This window comes from Mauremys reevesii, linkage group 10, assembly GCF_016161935.1.
Source record: "Mauremys reevesii isolate NIE-2019 linkage group 10, ASM1616193v1, whole genome shotgun sequence".
Taxonomy (NCBI): Eukaryota; Metazoa; Chordata; order Testudines; family Geoemydidae; genus Mauremys; species Mauremys reevesii.
Window position 1 is genome coordinate 52394331 of NC_052632.1, and position 18129 is coordinate 52412459.

Sequence of the window (18129 nt, forward strand, 5' to 3'; positions counted from 1 at the left end):
TTACAGCACTGAACTAAATGAAACACCAGGGGACTCCTGATTGGTGATGCTGCACTTTTGAAAAGGGTTTTCGGTTGAATTGAAAAGTCTTATTGCTCTGCTGTGGAAAAGGGGGCAATTTTTGCTTATGAGCACCCGTTGGTCTGTCTGCTCCCCTGCTGTTCCTGCTTCTGGCTGGATAGGGTTCATTTCTCTTGCTTGCTGACGTCGGACCTGTAACTGGAGAGGCTCTGAATCCCACTGTTGTATTCTTTAGGTTTAGCTATGTTAAGTGTTGGCAAGAGAAGAGAAAATAGCAACGCTCTAGTGCCCTGTTCATCTTGTGAAAACCTCTAGCTTTGGTAGGCCCACAGCGCAAAACCATGGCAACAGAGAGAGGAAATGCCAGACCCCAAACGAGTTGCCCTGAACTCTACATGGTGATCAGCAGAGAACCAGCTTGGGGGGCCTGTAAACTGGAAATGTTCTTTGTTTGCTAAGATTTGTTTAACCAGCTGTGTTTAGTGAAAAGTAAAAATCCCCATGTGTGGCTGGTGCCTTCTAGGAATTTGCAGCTACTCGAGTAGAGGTGACACTGGCTGTTTCTCTCACTTCCTCGTGTCTCCACTGCGGGCAGGGTGTGACTGGCCACTGGTGCAGACGTACCCGCACTAGCTGTACTCTAGCTAGCTCACTAAACCTAGCAGTGACAAGGCAGCCGTGTAGGCTTCAGCATGGGTTTCACAAGCCCACCTGACCCCCCCAGTACGTTCTACAGCCAATACCGATGCCAGCACTGCAGCGTCCTCGCTGCTCTTTGTAATGAGCGAGCTGGAGCACAGGAATGTCTATATGAACTGCAAATCACACCCCGGGAGGCAGTGTAGACATCCCCTAAGGAAGGGGAAAGGGAAAGAGACCAGTGAGAGAGAGGCGGGGGGTGGGAGGGAAGTGCTGTGCTGTGCTAGGAGATGGAGAAGGGAGTGCAGAAAGGTAAGACTGGGAAGCAGGAGAGTTTTACTGCCCAATGTTCTGTGGCACCCATGCCTTCAGATGGAGCTGCAGGTACTCAGCACCTCTGAAAACCGAGCCTAAAATGTCTGTCCAGCTGCAATCCCACGGTGCCACGGAAGGCCCAGGGTGCACCTACTGTGCTAATTGCAGGTGAGCAGTAGCAGGTCTGGAGCACCAGCTGAGCACCCCCACAGATGTCCTGGCTGCGCACCTTGGCATGAGAAATGTTGTTTCCCTGTAACCCAGTGGCAATGGGTTAAGGACAAGATCCCTCCCTTGGTGCTGGAGCTTCAGATCTGCTGTTTAAAGGTTCCTCGTTGTCACGTGTGCATTGTCTGCACACCAGTCACCAAATGACTGGAGGATAGCTAATATGATGCCAATTTTTAAAAGGTTCCAGAGGTGATCCCAGCAATTACAGGCCAGTAAGCCTGACTTCAGTACCGGGTAAACTGGTTGAAACAAAATTGTCAGAAGCCTTGATGAACACCATTTGTTGGGGAAGAGTCAACATGGTTTTTGTAAAGGGAAATCATGCCTCACCAATCTACTAGAATTCTTTGAAGGGGGTCAACAAGCATATTGACAAGGGGGATCCAGTGGATATAATGTACTTAGATTTTCAGAAAGCCTTTGACAAGGCCCCTCACCAAAGGTTCTTAAGCAAAGTAAGCTGTCATGGGATAAGAGGGAAGGTCCTCTCATAGATTGGTAACTGTTTAAAAAATAGGAAACAAATGATAGGAATAAATGGTCAGTTTTCAGAAGGAGAGAGGTAAATAGTGGTGTCCCCTAGGGGGTCTGTACTGGACCCAGTCCTGTTCAATATATTCATAAATGATCTGGAAAAAGGGGCAAACAGTGGGGTAGCAAAATTTGCAGATGATACAAAATTGCTCAAGATAGTTAAGTCCCAGGCAGACTGCAAAGAGCTACAAAAGAATCCCTCAAAACTGGGTGTCTGGGCAACAAAATGGCAGATGAAATTCAATGTTGATAAATGCAAAGTAATGCACATTGGGAAAACATAATCCAAACTATACATACAAAGTGATGGGGTCTAAATTAGCTGTTACCACTCAAGAAAGATCTTGGAGTCATTATGGATAGTTCTCTGAAAACATCCACTCAATGTTCAGCAGCAGTCAAAAAAGTGAACAGAATGCTGGGAATCATTAAGAAAGGGATAGATAATAAAACAGAAAATATCTCATTGCGTCACTATAAATCCATGGTAAACTCACATCTTGAATATTGTGTGCAGATGTGGTCGCCCCAGCTCAAAAAAGAAATATTGGAATTGGAACAGAGTCAGAAATGGGCAACAAAAATGATTGGATGAAATGGCTGCCATATGAGGAGAGATTAATAAAACCTGGACTTTTCAGCTTGGAAAAGAGATGACTAAGGGAGGGGGGGATATGATAGAGGTCTATAAAATCATGAGTGGTGTGGAGAAAGTAAATAAGGAGGTTTTTATTTACTCCTTCTCATAACACAAGAACCAGGGGTCACCAAATGGAATTAATAGGCAGCAGGTTTAAAACAAACAAAAGGAAGTTTTTTTTCACACAACACACAGTCAACCTGTGGAACTCCTTGCCAGAGAATGTTATGAAGGCCAAGACTATAACAGTGTTAAAAAAAAAACCTAGATAAATTCATGGAGGATAGGTCCATCATTGGCTATAAGCCAGGATGAGCAGGTATGGTGTCCCTAGCCCAGTGGTCTCCAACCTTTTTATGCACAAGATCACTTTTTGAATTTAAGATCAACCCAGGATCTATCTTGCCCCTTCCCTGAGGCCTCTCCCCACTCACTCCATTCCCCCCTCCCTCCATCGCTTGCTCTCCCCCACTCTCACTCACTTTCACCAGGCTGGGGCAGGCAGTTGGGGTGCAGGAGGGGGTGCAGGTGTTGGGCTGGGGCTGAGGGGTTTGAAGTGTAGGAGGGGGCTCTGGGCTGAGCCTGGGGCAGAGGGTTGGGGTGCAGGAGTCAGGGGTGCAAGCTCTGGGAGGGAGTTTGGGTGCAGGGGTCTCGTCATACTGTACCTAATCTCATAGAATTCATTGGACATTTCATGAATTTTACTTTTTATTAGTGTCATTTGTGGTTTATAGATCCAAAATCCTTCAGGGATTGTCACAAATGAGTGTAACATTCTGTGCATTGGCTGAGCCTAGGGCAGGGGCTTGGGGTGTAGGAGTGAGGGGTGCAAGCTCTGGGAGGAAGTTTGGGTGCAGGAGGGGGCTCCGGGTTGTGGCAGAGTGTTGGTGTGCAGGAGAGGGTGAGGGGTGCGGGCTCTGGGAGGGAGTTTGGGTGCAGGAGGGGGCTCCAGGCTGGGGCAGGGGGTTGGGGTGCAGGAGAGGGTGTGGGCTTTGGAAGGGAGTTTGGGTGCAGGCGCGGCTCTGGCAGGGGATTGGGGTACAGGAGGCAGGGCCAGAGTAACCTTTTGTTGGCCTGGCACCAAACATATTTGTGGACCCCCATGGAGACAATGGAGCATGGCGAAGGGAGGTCAGTCCCTAGAGTGAGGGGCCAGCCAGGGGCAATGGAGCGTGGCATGGCAGGGGCAGCCCCACTCTGCCCAGCCCAGTGCGAGGGCTCTATTTACATGCTGCCAGCACGCCCCTTCCCCTCGGGGGTGGGCCCATACCATGCAGCCCCCATGCCCAACACTCCATAGGCACCGACTCCATGGGTGCTTTGGGGCTGGAGCACACACAAGAAAAAAATTGTGTGTGTTGAGCACCCACCGGCGGCCCTGCCAATCAGCTCCTCCTCCTTGCCCCCAGCACCTCCCACCCACTGCTGATCAGCTGTTCAGCAGCAGGCAGGAGGTGCTGGGGGGGGCACGGGGAGCGAGGGCTGGGGACACTCAGGGGAGAGTGCAGAATGGGACAGAAAGAGGTGGGGCAGGGATGGAGCAGGGGCAAGAAGAGGTAACATGGAGATGGGACCTTGGGGGAAAGGATGGAGTGGAGGCAGGGCATGGGGCAGAGCAGGGTCAAGCACCCCCAGGGAAATCAGAAAGTCAGCACCTCTGCAATACCCCCCCAGACCTCCCACAAATGCACGGCACCCTGCACGACACCACCCCTGCCCAGTGTCCCCTGCCCAGAGCCCCACAACAACTGCCCAGCACCCCACACAGAACCCTCACTCCCTAGTGCCCCAACACACACAGATCTTCCCCACCCCCTCACAGCCCAGCACTCCCCCCCCAGACTTCCCAGAGACCCACTCCCCCATGCCCTGCCTCCCAGCCGCACTCACCGGCCCTGCTGGGCAGTGACTGTGTCTGCCGGGCTGAGCCAGCAGTGCAGCCAGAGCTGGTCCCGGGGTGGGGAATTGCTCCAGCCCCTTGGGAGTGGCACGATCAGCCAGGCCACACCCTGCCCTGTCAGGCTCCCTCAAAACCCACTTGCCTGGAGGGACCCAGCCTAGCCCCCCATACTGTCCCCCGCCCCATCTGGCCAAGACTGGCCAGGCTTCTGCACTAGTCCCAGGTGGCTCAACTCCAGGGAGACAGGTGGGGCGCCACAGGCGGTGGGAAGCAGAGACTGTCCGGAGCTGGAAGTGCACTGGGGTCTGGCCAGGGGGCAGAGAGGAGACAGTGGGTGGGACCAGGGGGGCAAAAGGAGCAAGTGATGGGAGTGGGGATCCAGTGGGCTGGCAAAATCTTGGGGTGCAGTGCAAGCAGGGCAGGCCTGGGCCCCTTCTGAGCATGGGCCTGGCTCCATGGTGCCACTGGTGCCATTGTAAACCCGGCACTGGAGGAGCGGGGGAGGGGTGCAGGCTCTGGGAGGGAGTTTGGTGCAGGAGGTGGCTCCGAGCTGGTGCAGCGGATTGGAGTACAGGAGGAGGTGAGGGGTCTGGGAGGAAGTTTGGGTGCAGGAGGTGACTCCGGACTGGGGTAGGGGGTTCGCGTGCAGGAGGAAGGGCAAGGCGCAGGCTCCTACAGGGAGGCGCTTACCACAGGCAGCTCTCAGTCAGCAGCACAGTGGGGCTCAGGCAGGCTGCCTGCCTGTCCTGGCCCCATGCCGTTCCCGGAAGCGGCTGGCTTTTGGCATGTTTCTGCAGCCCCTGGGAAGAAGGGGGGCAGCTGGTCTCCATGTGCTGCCCACGCCCACAAACACTGCCCCCGCAGCTCCCATTGGTCAGAAACTGGCCAATGGGAGCTGTGGGGACAGTGCTGGGGGTGGGGGCAGCGCGCAGAGACCACACACACACACACACACACACACACAGAGGTCGCAGAGACGTGCCACCAGCCAGCCGCGTCCGGGACCAGCGTGGGGCCAGGGCATGCAGGCAATCTGCCTGAACCCCGCTGTGCTGCCAGACTTTTAGTGGCCCGGAGATTGCAATCAACTGGCAGAGGCTCCAGGATCAATGGGTTGGTGACCACTGCCCTAGCCTCTGTTTGCCAGAAGCTGGGAATGAGAGACAGGGGATGGATCACTGGGTGCTTACCTGTTCTGTTCATTCCTCTGGAGCACTTGGCATTGACCACTGTTGGATGACAGGATACTGGACTCGATGGACCTTTGGTCTGACTCATTATGGCTGTTCTTATGTTTACTGCCACCAGAGCTGTTTTCTTTCCTCATTGACAACCCCAGGAGAGAAAAGCTTCACTCCAGATTAAAGCTCTTGTCTGAGCTCCCATGCAGGGAGAGGTGAGGGTTTGAGGGCAGAGACGGGGAGAGAGAAGCACAGGGACAACGCTGAGGACTGACAACTTGCCCCTGGTGATTGGTGACCACATGCCATTTCTGACCTCTCACTCCCTGAGCTGGGACCACTGTCCAGGCAGAGAGCTCAGCATCAGGGCTGGAGGGAGAGAAAGAAGTTTCTCATTTCGCTCACCAGCATCCCTTCCAACTGACTTCAAGGAACACCACTAGACCCAACATCACAGTCCTCGGTGAATGCTGCACGTAGGGTGCCAGGAATCAGAGCTCCATGGCTAAGTGCCCCAAGTTGTACCAATGTTGAGTTTTTAGGTTGTGCAAAAGGGGGTGAAGGCCACCTAGGTGAAATCATGGCCCCACTGAAGTCAAGGGCAAAGCTCCCATTGAGTTCAATGGGGCATGATTTCACCTCTAGAGTTCAGAAAGGGGTGAGCTGCTGGAAAGGGGGATGGGGCCAAAAGAGGAAATATCCGGGGAAAGTCCCTCTGAGGCAATTCAGGGGTGGTGCCCAGAGACAAAACGTGACTCCCAGCAGGGGTGTGATGTAAAATTGCCTCTCCCACTATGGCAGAAATCCCTGTGGCTCTTGGCAGCACACACAAAGCTCCCCCCCCCCAGACCCCCACCCCATTTCTGTCAAACAAACACCATTTCCCCATGCAAAGTATGTTTGAAATATTATGCAATTGGCACCATTTAATACAATATTCAGCTGTCTTGTACAGACTGGAGCCATAAGAATTCTCAGCTCAGAGTGGGGGTAAGGCCAGGGGTTGGGAACTGGTTGATCTGGATTGCCTTCCAGTTCTGCAGAAAAGGACCTAGGGGTTACGGTGGACGAAAAGCTGAATATGAGTCAACAGTGTGCCCTTGTTGCCAAGAAGGCTAATGGCATTTTGGGTTGTATAAGTAGGGGCATTTCCAGCAGATCAAGGGATGTGATCATTCCCCTCTACTCAGCACTGGTGAGGCCTCATCTGGAGTACTGTGTCCAGTTTTGGGCCCCACACTACAAGAAGGATGTGGATAAATTGGAGAGAGTCCAGCGGAGGGCAACAAAAATGATTAGGGGGCTGGAGCACATGACTTATGAGGAGAGGCTGAGGGAACTGGGATTGTTTAGTCTGCAGAAGAGAAGAATGAGGGGGGATTTGATAGCTGCTTTCAACTACCTGAAAGGGGGTTCCAAAGAGGATGGATCTAGACTGTTCTCAGTGGTAGAAGATGACAGAACAAGGAGCAGTGGTCTCAAGTTGCAGAGGGGGAGGTTTAGGTTGGATATTAGGAAAAACTTTTTCACTAGTAGGGTGGTGAGGCACTGGAATGGGTTACCTAGGGAGGTAGTGGAATCTCCTTCCTTAGAGGTTTTTAAGGTCAGGCTTGACAAAGCCCTGGCTGGGATGATTTAGTTGGGTTTGGTCCTGCTTTGAGCACGGGGTTGGACTAGATGACCTCCTGAGGTCCCTTCCAACCCTGAGATTCTATGATTCTATGATTCTGCTTCAGAGTCTCTAGGTAACCTTGTGCCATTCTTGTCGCCTCCCTGTGCCTCAGTTTCCCCATCTATAACATTAGAAGAAGAATATTTCACTACCTCACAAGGGTCCTACCCAGGAAAGTACTCAAGCACCTTCTTAAATCCCACTCAAGCTGGTCAGGAATTTCCTAGTAACTGTTTTCTTGTTGAAAATGTTGATTCATCAAAATCAAAACAGGAAAGGGTCAGTTTGGCCAAAATTCTCGACTCGAAGAAATATTGAAAAACAAGTTTTGAAACCAAAAATTCTGGTTTCCCAGTTTGAAACAAATGTTAGTTTCCAAATTTGAGCTCATTATAGTAAAAAAACAAACCCCCAACTTTTAAAATTAAAAAATAGTTGAAATTGAAGCAAAATGTCTCAGTTGATCCAAACCATTTTTTTTAAAAATCTCAAATATCTTCCTAGAATGGGAAAATCACTTCCTGCCCAGCTCTAAGCCCCACTGATTTTAAGCAGATGGGTAAGTGCTGCCCTAAGTCGGAGCCAGAGAGATTGCAGGGATTAATTCATTCTTATTTGTAAAGCATTCTGAGACCTTAGTGCAAAAGTATAACCCATATTGCTGGTGATATGTTTTGCTTTATATATGGATAATACATTATTTGTAGATACAATAATATATTATTTCCATATGAACATATTGCCTGTATTATATATTTGTATCAATTATACATTTTACTTTATTTCTATAATGACATTTATTATACAGTATATGATATAGGATTTAAGTTAATGTAAAGCAATAGGTATAATAAATTATTATGCAGAGTAAATGCTATAAACTACATGGTTGTTTTCAACATATGCCCTCCCTTTCCCGTCGTAGGCAATGGTTTCAGTTTTAGAACATGGAAACAATTCTTTAAATGTTAGTGTTACACTGCGCCCCCTGAGCAGCTCATCAGGAGCCACAACTGAACTTGGGACGGGTAGCTCTCAAAACATGAGCCTTTACTGCCTGAGCTAACATAAGAACAGCCATATTGGATCAGGCCAATGGTCCATCTAGCCCAGTCTCCCGTTTTCTGACAGTGGCGGTGCCAGATGCTTGAGAGGGAATGAATAGCACAGGGCAATCATCAAGTGATCCATCTCCTGTTGTTCAGTCCCAGCTTCTGGCAATCGAAACACAGCGATGAGGGACCAGACTATGGCAGGCTCATCAACCTTTGTGTGTTTGTGGCCCAACCACCACTGGAGGGTGACAGAGCACTGCACTGAGTAGGTTATGCTGGCAGTGTGCCTGATCGCTGGTCCGGAGATGTTTCTCACACATCTCTTTCCCTCGCTGTGGTTGTGCTGAGGCCCAGACTCTCCATGGGTCTCTTCATGGGCTCTTTGTGCAACATCCTCTGCAGCATCCTCAGCAGTCTTCCTTTGCTTGTCTCTTTTTAAGTGCCAGGTGGATCAGGCCTGAATCCTTGGATGTGCTGAACACAGCAACTCCCTGTGGCCCCTTGGTGATGTTAGTTGTGCATGCTTCTCAGCAGATGGCTCCAGGTTTGATCCTGCAGAACCTCACCTCAGTAATTCTTGCCATTGACTTCAGTAGGGCTAGTTACATGAGTAGCCTCACTTGAAGTACTCCTCACCTGAGTAAGGGGCTGCAGGATCAGGCCCTTATGCCCTGATCCCATGAAAGTCCACAGCAAAACTCCCATTGATTGTAAAGGTGCAAGATCAGGCCCTTGATGAGTTTCCTACTGGCCCTACCAGCTGGGGCATGTAATGTTCCCCGGCTGCCAGCCCCATTGTGTCAGTCTGCCCAGCCTCTGCGCCTGGCCTTGCACCTCTTGTATCATGGGGATCATGGCAAAATCTCCAATTGATTTGTGTTCTAAAAGAAGCTGTAAAAGGGGCACCTGCAAAAATGCATGCATGTCCATTCCCCGTGCAAAAAATGCCTGTGTCCACACAAATTGCCAATTTGCTTCCACAAAAGAAATAATTGCAGTTACAATGGCCTGCTTGGCGTGCACAAGGGCATGTTTTTGAAGGTGCATGCATATTTTTGGGAATGCACTGCTGCCTGCAAAAAGATGCCTGCAAAAACGAACTCAAAATTCACTAAGCAAATCCGTCTTCAAAAATGGAGTAGAAAAACATTCCTTTCAAGACCTTGCATAATTCGGGTAGGGTCAGCCTGAGGGGACTTTTATGCAATAATCCAAGATGGCCAGGAGGGGTGGAATCAGTTAAATACCTATGGCTGGGTCGGGTGGTGCTTTGAATTGGAGGTACTAGGAGATCCTGGAATTACCCCGAATTTGTCCATCTCCACTTAATAGAATTCTAAAGCACAATAACCATTGGGACATGTGTGGTCATCCACATATGAAGCTCCTACAGAACCACTGTTCAGTGAGGTCTGCCCCAACTCCTACTGTAGTCAATGGGCATCTTTCCATTGACTTTGGTGGAAGTTGGATCAGGACTTTAACCCTATTGTGCACCACAAGCAATGCACATTTGGTGGGGTTGCTCACTGCAGCATGTGGACAGAGGTCCAGCCGTAGGGCTGTACATCATCAGACAGCCAAAGGGTGAGGCTCGTTCCACTCTGAATATAGTCAGGAGGGCAGAAATCAAGTTCGTATCATTTCTTCCATCTCACAGATGAATGATCAGACTGAAGGAGTCTCCTGACTGTCTAGCACCAGCACAGACTTATCTAACATTGGGCACCTGGGTCAGTCACAGACTGGACTGTTTTGTTCCACATATTCAGTCCCAGTACCAGGGTTCTGAAGCTATGCACAACCCTAGCAGCATAAGTAGCATGTGTGCACCCGCGTATCCGTGACCCTGGCCCCGCGCGAGTCAGTCGCTATGCCCTGCTCTTGCAAACAGCTGAAGGAACTTTAGAACATTTCCCTGAGCTTGGAACATTTAGCTAAGGGTGTGGGATGGGGCGGCTCTTGTTCACTCTTCAGCTGGGACATTCGTTACAGCAGGGAGCTCAAATTCTAGTGCTTGTTCACTTCCTTTTGTTATTTCCTCTCTGCAGATGGGGAGATTACGTCCAAGCCAATGGTGCTGTTCTTGGGACCATGGAGCGTTGGCAAATCCACCATGATAAACTACCTCCTAGGACTGGACGACACGCCCTACCAGCTGTACACAGGTAACATGCACTCCGGCTTGCCCATTGTTTCTGCTTAATGTGCTGTGCAAAGGGTACAAGCAGGCATTGTCACTCATACATTCACTTCTCAAGTCAATTCCAGCCAGAGCTTGGCTGGTAAACATTGTCCCCAGCTGCTCTTTGAACCTCTCTTTTTATTCATTGCAACCCCCCAGGCTGTTAGGTGACAGCCATCTCTTTGGTCAGGGAGGGCTTGAATCCTTGCAACCCTGCTCCTGTAAGAGTCAGAGGAGTTAGTGCAGAGAGAGACTGATGAGATTCCTCTTCCCCTCTTCACCCCCCAGGATCAAGCTGTGCATCTGCCTCCGCAGCATTCCCACTTCCTGCAGTCCAGAGGCTCAGGACTGAGATCTTCCAACCCGATAGGGCATCGCACTGCAGGTCACCTTCTAGGCCAGCAGAGTAACAATCCTCTAACAAGGGGAACTTGCCCTTTTCTTCTATCCTTCCCCTCCACGCATGGAGCCAATTAATTTACTTTAACAACAGGCGTGACATTTCCCATCTCCTCTTCTCAGCTCCCACTCCCTTTTATCCTTGAACACAGCTGAGCGTAGCACTGCTGAATTAAAAACTGTACTGAGCTCTGGGCATAGGGAGAATCAAGGCACTAGAAAGCAGAGCAGGAGTTGGTCCTTTATAGTGCTTTTCACATTCATGATGTCTCAGTGTAGATTAACCACTGCAGGAAAAACGGCACTCGTGCATCCATGGAATAGCTACAACCTGCTCTACACTACAGAGTTAGGTCGACATAAGGCAGCCTATATCAACCTAACTCTGTAAGTGTCTACACCAAAATGCCACCGGTGTAATCTGCCCACTACACCGACTTAATAACTCCACCTCCATGAGAGGCATAGCCCATAGGTTGATGTAGTTAGGTCGATGCAGTGTCAGTGTAGACACTACGTCACTTACATCGACACTTGCTGCCTTTCAGATGCCGTCCCACAATGCCCCACACTGACAGTCCCGGTGAGGACACAAGGACTGTAGTGTGGACATGCAAAGCAATTTAATTACTGTGGTGGCTGTACATCGAACTAACTTAGGTTGACTTAATTTTGTAGTGTAGACTTGCCCTGCGTTTCCTCAAGACATTCTACAGGCATAAGGTACATGATATTGCAAGATGCTCTCTGACCATACCTGTTGCTTTGGATCACCCTCTGTATATTCATGAGTAAGCAGTATCCTCCGCAGATAGTCTCAGACACAGAGTCTGACTCATTTCCAGCAGGACACCTTAGATTTTACAGCTGACCTGCTCTGCTTCTCTTGTTACTGGACAGGGGCCGAACCCACCACCTCTGAGTTCACGGTCATCATGCACGGCCCAAAGCTGAAGACCATCGAGGGCATCGTGATGGCTGCTGACAGCGCACGCTCCTTTTCGCCCCTCGAAAAGTTTGGGCAGAACTTCCTGGAGAAGCTGATCGGGATAGAGGTGCCTCATAAGCTTTTAGAGCGGGTCACCTTTGTAGACACACCGGGCATCATTGAAAACCGCAAGCAACAGGAACGAGGTAGTAACCTGCTTTGTTCATTGTAAGAGAGACCAGAAAAGAAGGAGCATTATAAATGTGAGATAAATGTTCTCTTCTACAATGCTGTTCATCAGTAGATCTCAAAGCGCTGTAGCATTTTCCCTGTTTTACAGATGGGAAAAAAAGTGACAGTGGCTGATCCAGGAAGAGAACCAAGATCTCCTGAGGCCCAGTTGAGCGCTGTATTCATTAGGTCACACACAACGAAGGGCCAGTGAGGAGGTGTTGCAGGGTGTTTATTTTTATATTGCAGAAGCACCAAAATTTTGCCTGCCTTGTCTTTGTAATGGCCACTTGGCAGGGGTCTCAGGGACACACACAATATTAATAAAATAGAGCAGATACAGCACACTTCCTCTTTCATATGGAGGGGCAATGTTCAGAGACTTAAGCAAGATGGGGGTGTTTGTGGCCTTTGGGCTGTATTTAGCCTATGGGCTGCACTTTGCCGATCATTTTCTATCATGTTTCTATCATGTTCTTTGATGCAGGCCCCTGCCAAAGTCTCTGTGCTAGAGGAGGACATGATGGAATGCTGGAACACCAGCACTTCCAGTATAACATATCTCACAACTGGGGTAGCACTGCTAGGGTTTGTCAGCCCATATACTAGATACATTAGGCAGCATCGGAATGGCCAAAACATGGCCTTAGAAAACAATCAGAGCACAGATAATCAACAGCAGGCTACAGAGAAAAGGAAAGTTTGGAAGTGACTTGGAAGGAATTTAATTCCAGAAGAAGCAAAACACACCCCTAACCACTAGGAGGTAGCAGAGTGTACGTCAGAGTGGGCCTAGAGGCAGAAGGCAGTACCACCATATTAATAAAATGTTCGAATTGTCTACTAAAATCTGTTATTTACCTATATGCTCATCAGTGCATTCATTACACAGCATCCCCACCTCGGTTCTCCCAATATCTACCTTAAATCCAGGGGGAAATCCTGGCCCAATGGCAAAACTCCCGCTGACTTTACAGGGGCCAGGATTTTATCAGAGAACACCAGCTAAGGCACTAGTGCCAACTGAATATAGACTGATTGTGGATATTAGTGCCAAGATGTTCTGTGATGGCTTTAGTAGCTGAGAAACGAGATTTCCCACTGTATGAGGTCTAAGTCTGAAGGGGTCTGAGACATAATGGGCTTGTGTCATATCTATGCCGATGACTGAATGGATTGGTCCTGTGTTAGATGTGGGGAGCGGGACATTTCTGTTTGATTTTTCTCTCTCCTCTCCCAAAGGTTACCCATTCAATGACGTGTGCCAGTGGTTCATCGACAGAGCTGACCTCATCTTTGTCGTCTTTGACCCTACAAAGCTGGATGTGGGGCTGGAGCTGGAGATGCTGTTTCGCCAGCTGAAGGGCCGGGAGTCTCAGATAAGAATAATCTTGAACAAAGCAGACAGTCTTGCCACCCAGGAGCTTATGAGAGTCTATGGCGCCTTGTTCTGGAGCTTAGCTCCTTTGATCAATGTCACTGAACCTCCCAGGGTCTATGTCAGTTCCTTCTGGCCCCCAGAATATCACCCTGAAACCCACAAGGATCTGTTCCTTAAAGAAGAGATCTCGCTCCTGGAAGACCTTAACCAGGTGATTGAAAACAGGCTGGAGAATAAGATTGCCTTCATCCGCCAACATGCCATCCGGGTTCGCATCCACGCCCTCCTGGTCGACCGCTATCTGCAAACCTACAAGGACAAAATGACTTTCTTCAGTGATGGGGAGCTGGTATTCAAGGACATTGTGGAAGACCCTGACAAGTTCTACATCTTCAAGTCCATCCTGGCAAAGACCAATGTCAGCAAGTTTGATCTCCCCAACCGCGAGGCTTATAAGGACTTCTTCGGCATCAATCCCATCAGCAGCTTCAAGCTACTAGCTCAGCAGTGCTCCTACATGGGAGGATGTTACCTGGAGAAGATCGAAAGGGCCATTACTCATGAGCTTCCTGATCTCTTGGGGAGTATTGGCTTGGGGAAGAAGCCCAGTGTTCTCTCCTGTGACACAACTGGCTGTGGTGAAACCCCAAGGAACCGCTATAGGAAACCATAATATGCTATGTACTAACATAACCATTCATGTGTTCCTATTGGTGAATGAGCTTATGTCTTATCTGTCCAAGAAGCCATGGTTTATTAACCCTTTGAGTGCCACACTGGCAAGAGCTACTGTACAAGGAGGACTTTGAGTCATTGACATTAATGGCAGGGGAAGCGGGGTGGGCATAGAAAAGAGAATAAAGAACTGTGAATTCCTGACATATTATCTTTGTTATTTCAAATAGAAAGCAATGTTTAAGCTGTACGTAAAAGCAACAAATGGTGACCTAAAGCTTTAGCTGCTTTTTCACTGGTACTGAAGTTCATGAGTGTGGAACAAGAAGTTCAACCTTTGCATACACTAAGCAGGCAGGGAGTAGGAAACGCAGACTCTGGAATGATAACCTGGAGGAAGGCTCCGACGCCTTGACCTGGAGAACCGGAGAGGGTCACCTCTGGGGAGAGAGAGATCCAGCAGAGTAAATGTCAGCTTTTGGCGGCTGTATATAGGCACGAGGACCACAGAAATGCCTATAAATAAATAATAATCTGTTTTTTTCTTTTCAAGACTTGTAGGCCATCAGGTTCAGTTCTTTGTGAGCTCCATTTGGATGACAGTTGAACTGTAACTCAGGATCTTTAGCATTCACCCAGGTATTAGTCCTCTCCTATCCCCAGGGGTAGGGAAAGAAAGACCCCATGTCTGTGTTTAGACTGGATTCAGTCCAATCTCTGGGAACATATGGCATTTTTAGCACCAAATGCATGTCCCAGGTGGGATTTGGAAGTCTGGCTCATAAGGAGAAATGGACTGGAGTTGAAAGAGCAAAGGCTCTTAAGTTATATTTGAGAGACAGTGGCTGTAACTCAAGAAAGTTCAGAAGAAAGCCTTTGAAAGCGTCAGTCTGTCCCTGTGTCTGAGAAGAAGCAGGGAGCTTAGTGTATGCATTTGCTGTTAGCGTCACGCAGTTGTTGGCAAGTCAAGCACAAACCTTGGTAGGGCTCAGAGGGTTAATCAATTTGCATTTTGACCTTGTTTTTGCCAGTGTTGCATGTTTTCTCCAAGTCAGATCCCTGCGTTGTTGTGTGGTTTGGAGGAAGACAGGAACACCCTCCGTTTCACAGCTGTTGCCTGTTTTCTCTTCCAATCTTTTTGCTGTAGGTTAGGAAGTCGGAAGTGTCTGGGCCCTGTCTTATTTGGGCTGAGCCAAGCAGTCATATTTATTTGTTGGCGTTGCCATGTTGTTCACCTGCCCCAACACACCAACACCCAAAATTGTGAGTTGCAGGAAATGATGCCATCAGAACCAGTGCCAGCCTCTCTGTGGACATAGTTCGTTGTAGATGGCAACTAAAGAACAGGGGAAATATGGGAGTCCTCTTCACTAAGCAGGCATTGTTTGGTTGCAATGACCCAGCATGGCTGGTGGTTGAGCTAAGCACTAACTGAAGAAGAAGGTGGATGTTGCCCTGAACGGTGAATGGTGTACGAGACCTGCTAAATAGCCTTTCTTCATTATTCTCCCTGTCAAATGGACCAGAGCTGAGGCTGGTCTTCAGAGAACCTTCTGAGTAGAAGTACTCACTGTAACTTACCTGTGGGCCTTATCTGCTCAGGGTCAAGAATTTTTAATGAAATGCCAAGCAAAGCAAGACAAAGATCGAAAGACAAAAGGAAATAGAAAGCCATATGTTGGCTTTTTAAAGAAGAAATTTGAGCAGATGAGAAAGTGGAAGGTGCTGACCAGAGCCTGTTGGGAGCATGGCATTGGGTCTGAAAGGCAGCACATCTCTGATCCACATGTGTGAATAGAGATGGAGCTGTGGCTACAGGAGAATCAAACATATCTAGCACTGGTCTGGGATTCAGCTTCCTTGGTGCCAAAACCTTGAGTTTAAAATAAACGGTCTTTTAAAGCAATCCGGGTTAGTTCTAGTGGGCATTGTTTCATGGGTGCTTGACTTGGTCCAAATGTGTCACCCTGGAGGACACAGCCGATGGGTAATGAGTCCCCAAAGGCTGGGTGCCGGAGAAGAAACAAGTGCATCAACGAGTACTGCAAGAGGGCAGGTTACATGCTGAGGGATTTTGTGCACAGTGCTGAAAGGAACAGGGTCAGCTAATGAAGGCAAGAAGAGGCGTCAGAGAAACTGGCATCTGAAATAGCTCAAAGAGAAGTGACATGCTGGTGAGTCAATACTGAGTGAGGTCTCAGACTGCCTTGGAGCTGCTTCCTCCATTCACTTCTGTTCTTCTCCTCTCTTTCTTTTATGTTACCCCATTCCTCCTCCTCATCCTTCTTTGTCTTGGTCACCCACTCTTTCTCACTTCTCATTGTCCTCCATTAAGCTTACCTGCTGCTCCTGTCACTTGGCCTAGTTTGCATGGTGTTCTTAGGAGCGAATGGAAAAGAAACACTATCAGAACTGTGCTAATTTTGCCACTGCTTCTGCCATCACATTATGTTTTATTGTCACCATAAGCAAATAAGTCTGTTAAACTTTTCTAATTCTCTGTGCCTTATTCTTCCTGCTCGTTCTTTGCCTTTTTGTTTCTCTTCGCTGTGCTGTCATCTTCTTTTTGTCTTTCTCCTGTTCATGTTCTCTTCCCCTTTTCTTCAGTCTTTCTCCTACCTTTTCTTTCCTCCGTTTCTTGTCATCCTCTTTTCACTATACCCAGGTCATTCCTTCCTAGTTCCCTCTTGCTCACTAGCATTCTGCTGGTCATAAAGCTACTGCTCTCCTTTTGGGTGTTGGTGTAGGTGATGATTGTGGTGTGGCTGGTGTTACCAACACGATATAGACTGAGGAACTTTGGCAGCATTGAGGAGGATGGAAGATGTAAAGCATGGTTGTCTACAGGTACTGGGCCTGTTGGTTGACGTCCTGTTGGGTAAGCATTCATTGACAATGAAGATCTCTGCATATACTCAAGAAAGTCTCCTGTACTCAGATGAGTTCACCTTTTAACATGTGACTGACAAAAGCATATTACTGGCTCAAAAGCTCAGCGTAGAGGCTCATGCATTGATCGTAACCCACCTTCCCATCTGAAAATTTACACTAGGATTCTCTTCTTAAAAGCACTCCTGGCACTCCATGTTTAACCTCCCTGAGGCCTGATATCAGGTGACCCTTCAGAAACAGTGCATTTGTTTGTTAATTGCACATTAAGCTGGGCCCACTCTTAGCTCTGGTTGGCTACCACAGCCCTTGTCGGGAATCTGACACATTTCTGATGGCCTTTCTTCCCAAGCCCCTTGACACTTGAAATGACTTGCATGGCCACAGAAAATGATTGTTAGTCTAAGAAGGACTAGTTCAAAGCCCATCTCATCTGTCACACTCTGATGACACAGCAGACTCCTACCATCAATCTGACTGTCTCTGTTTTATGAAACAAAATGAACTTGATTAGAAACAAAATATAAAGTGTGACATGAGCGATGTGTCTCTGAGTTACAGGAAATGCATCGGGAATGAAAACAGGGAGCCTGAAGATCTTTTAATTTTGCTAAAAAACCCAACATCCCTAAACCCACTGTTGTGTGCTTCTTTTTTAACAGGAATCTGGACAGACAGCATATAAGGAATTACATGCTGTAATATATTCCAAATTAGATGTTCATGATAATGTGCATTTGGATAAAATTGTTGGTCCTGTACATCAACCCGTCTAATAAAATCAGTATTTTTCAAACACATTCCACAGCTACATTTGCTTTGTTTGCTTGTCCACAGAGATGCTGAAACCATGGGCTTGCTTCTATTGAAGTCAATGGGAGTTTTGCAATTGGCTTCAAAGGGAGCAGGATTGGGCCCCATGCAGGAGAGCGGTGCTTATACAAAACCCGGGGAGGGAAGGAGAAAATCCCAGATTGCGCCCCTGAGTTCCAAAGGGAAGTGAAACATTGCAGGTGGCTCTGGTTGATGTCCATGCTGTTAGCAGAAAGCACAGAGCAGTGCCCAAGCTAGACGGGGAGATGATGGTGGAATAGGGAAGCATCACAATGCCCAGCTTTCAGCCTTTCCCATACCATGATCCCGTGTTACAAAAGAAGGACGTTTGGGGACCCACCCCCTCCCAGCGAGCCATAGAGAAGGGGAGAGCTCTCTTCATAGTTCCCCACACATGGCATAGTGGAGCGTCTTGGCAT

The 18129-nt window shown here is 48.6% G+C and overlaps 1 protein-coding gene across 2 annotated transcripts in view; it reads left to right on the plus strand.

Moving 5' to 3' along the window:
• Nucleotides 1-17670, plus strand: part of SRL (sarcalumenin) — a 101703-nt gene extending 84033 nt beyond the window's left edge. The window contains exons 7-9 of one of the 2 annotated variants that reach the window (XM_039491793.1): nt 10240-10356; nt 11673-11906; nt 13174-17670. In XM_039491793.1, coding sequence (XP_039347727.1) covers nt 10240-10356; nt 11673-11906; nt 13174-13985 — 1163 coding nt within the window. In that variant the 3' untranslated portion in view covers nt 13986-17670. The remainder of the gene's footprint in view (nt 1-10239; nt 10357-11672; nt 11907-13173) is intronic. The other variant, XM_039491794.1, reaches the window with a different exon arrangement.
• The last annotated feature ends 459 nt before the right edge of the window (nt 17671-18129 follow it).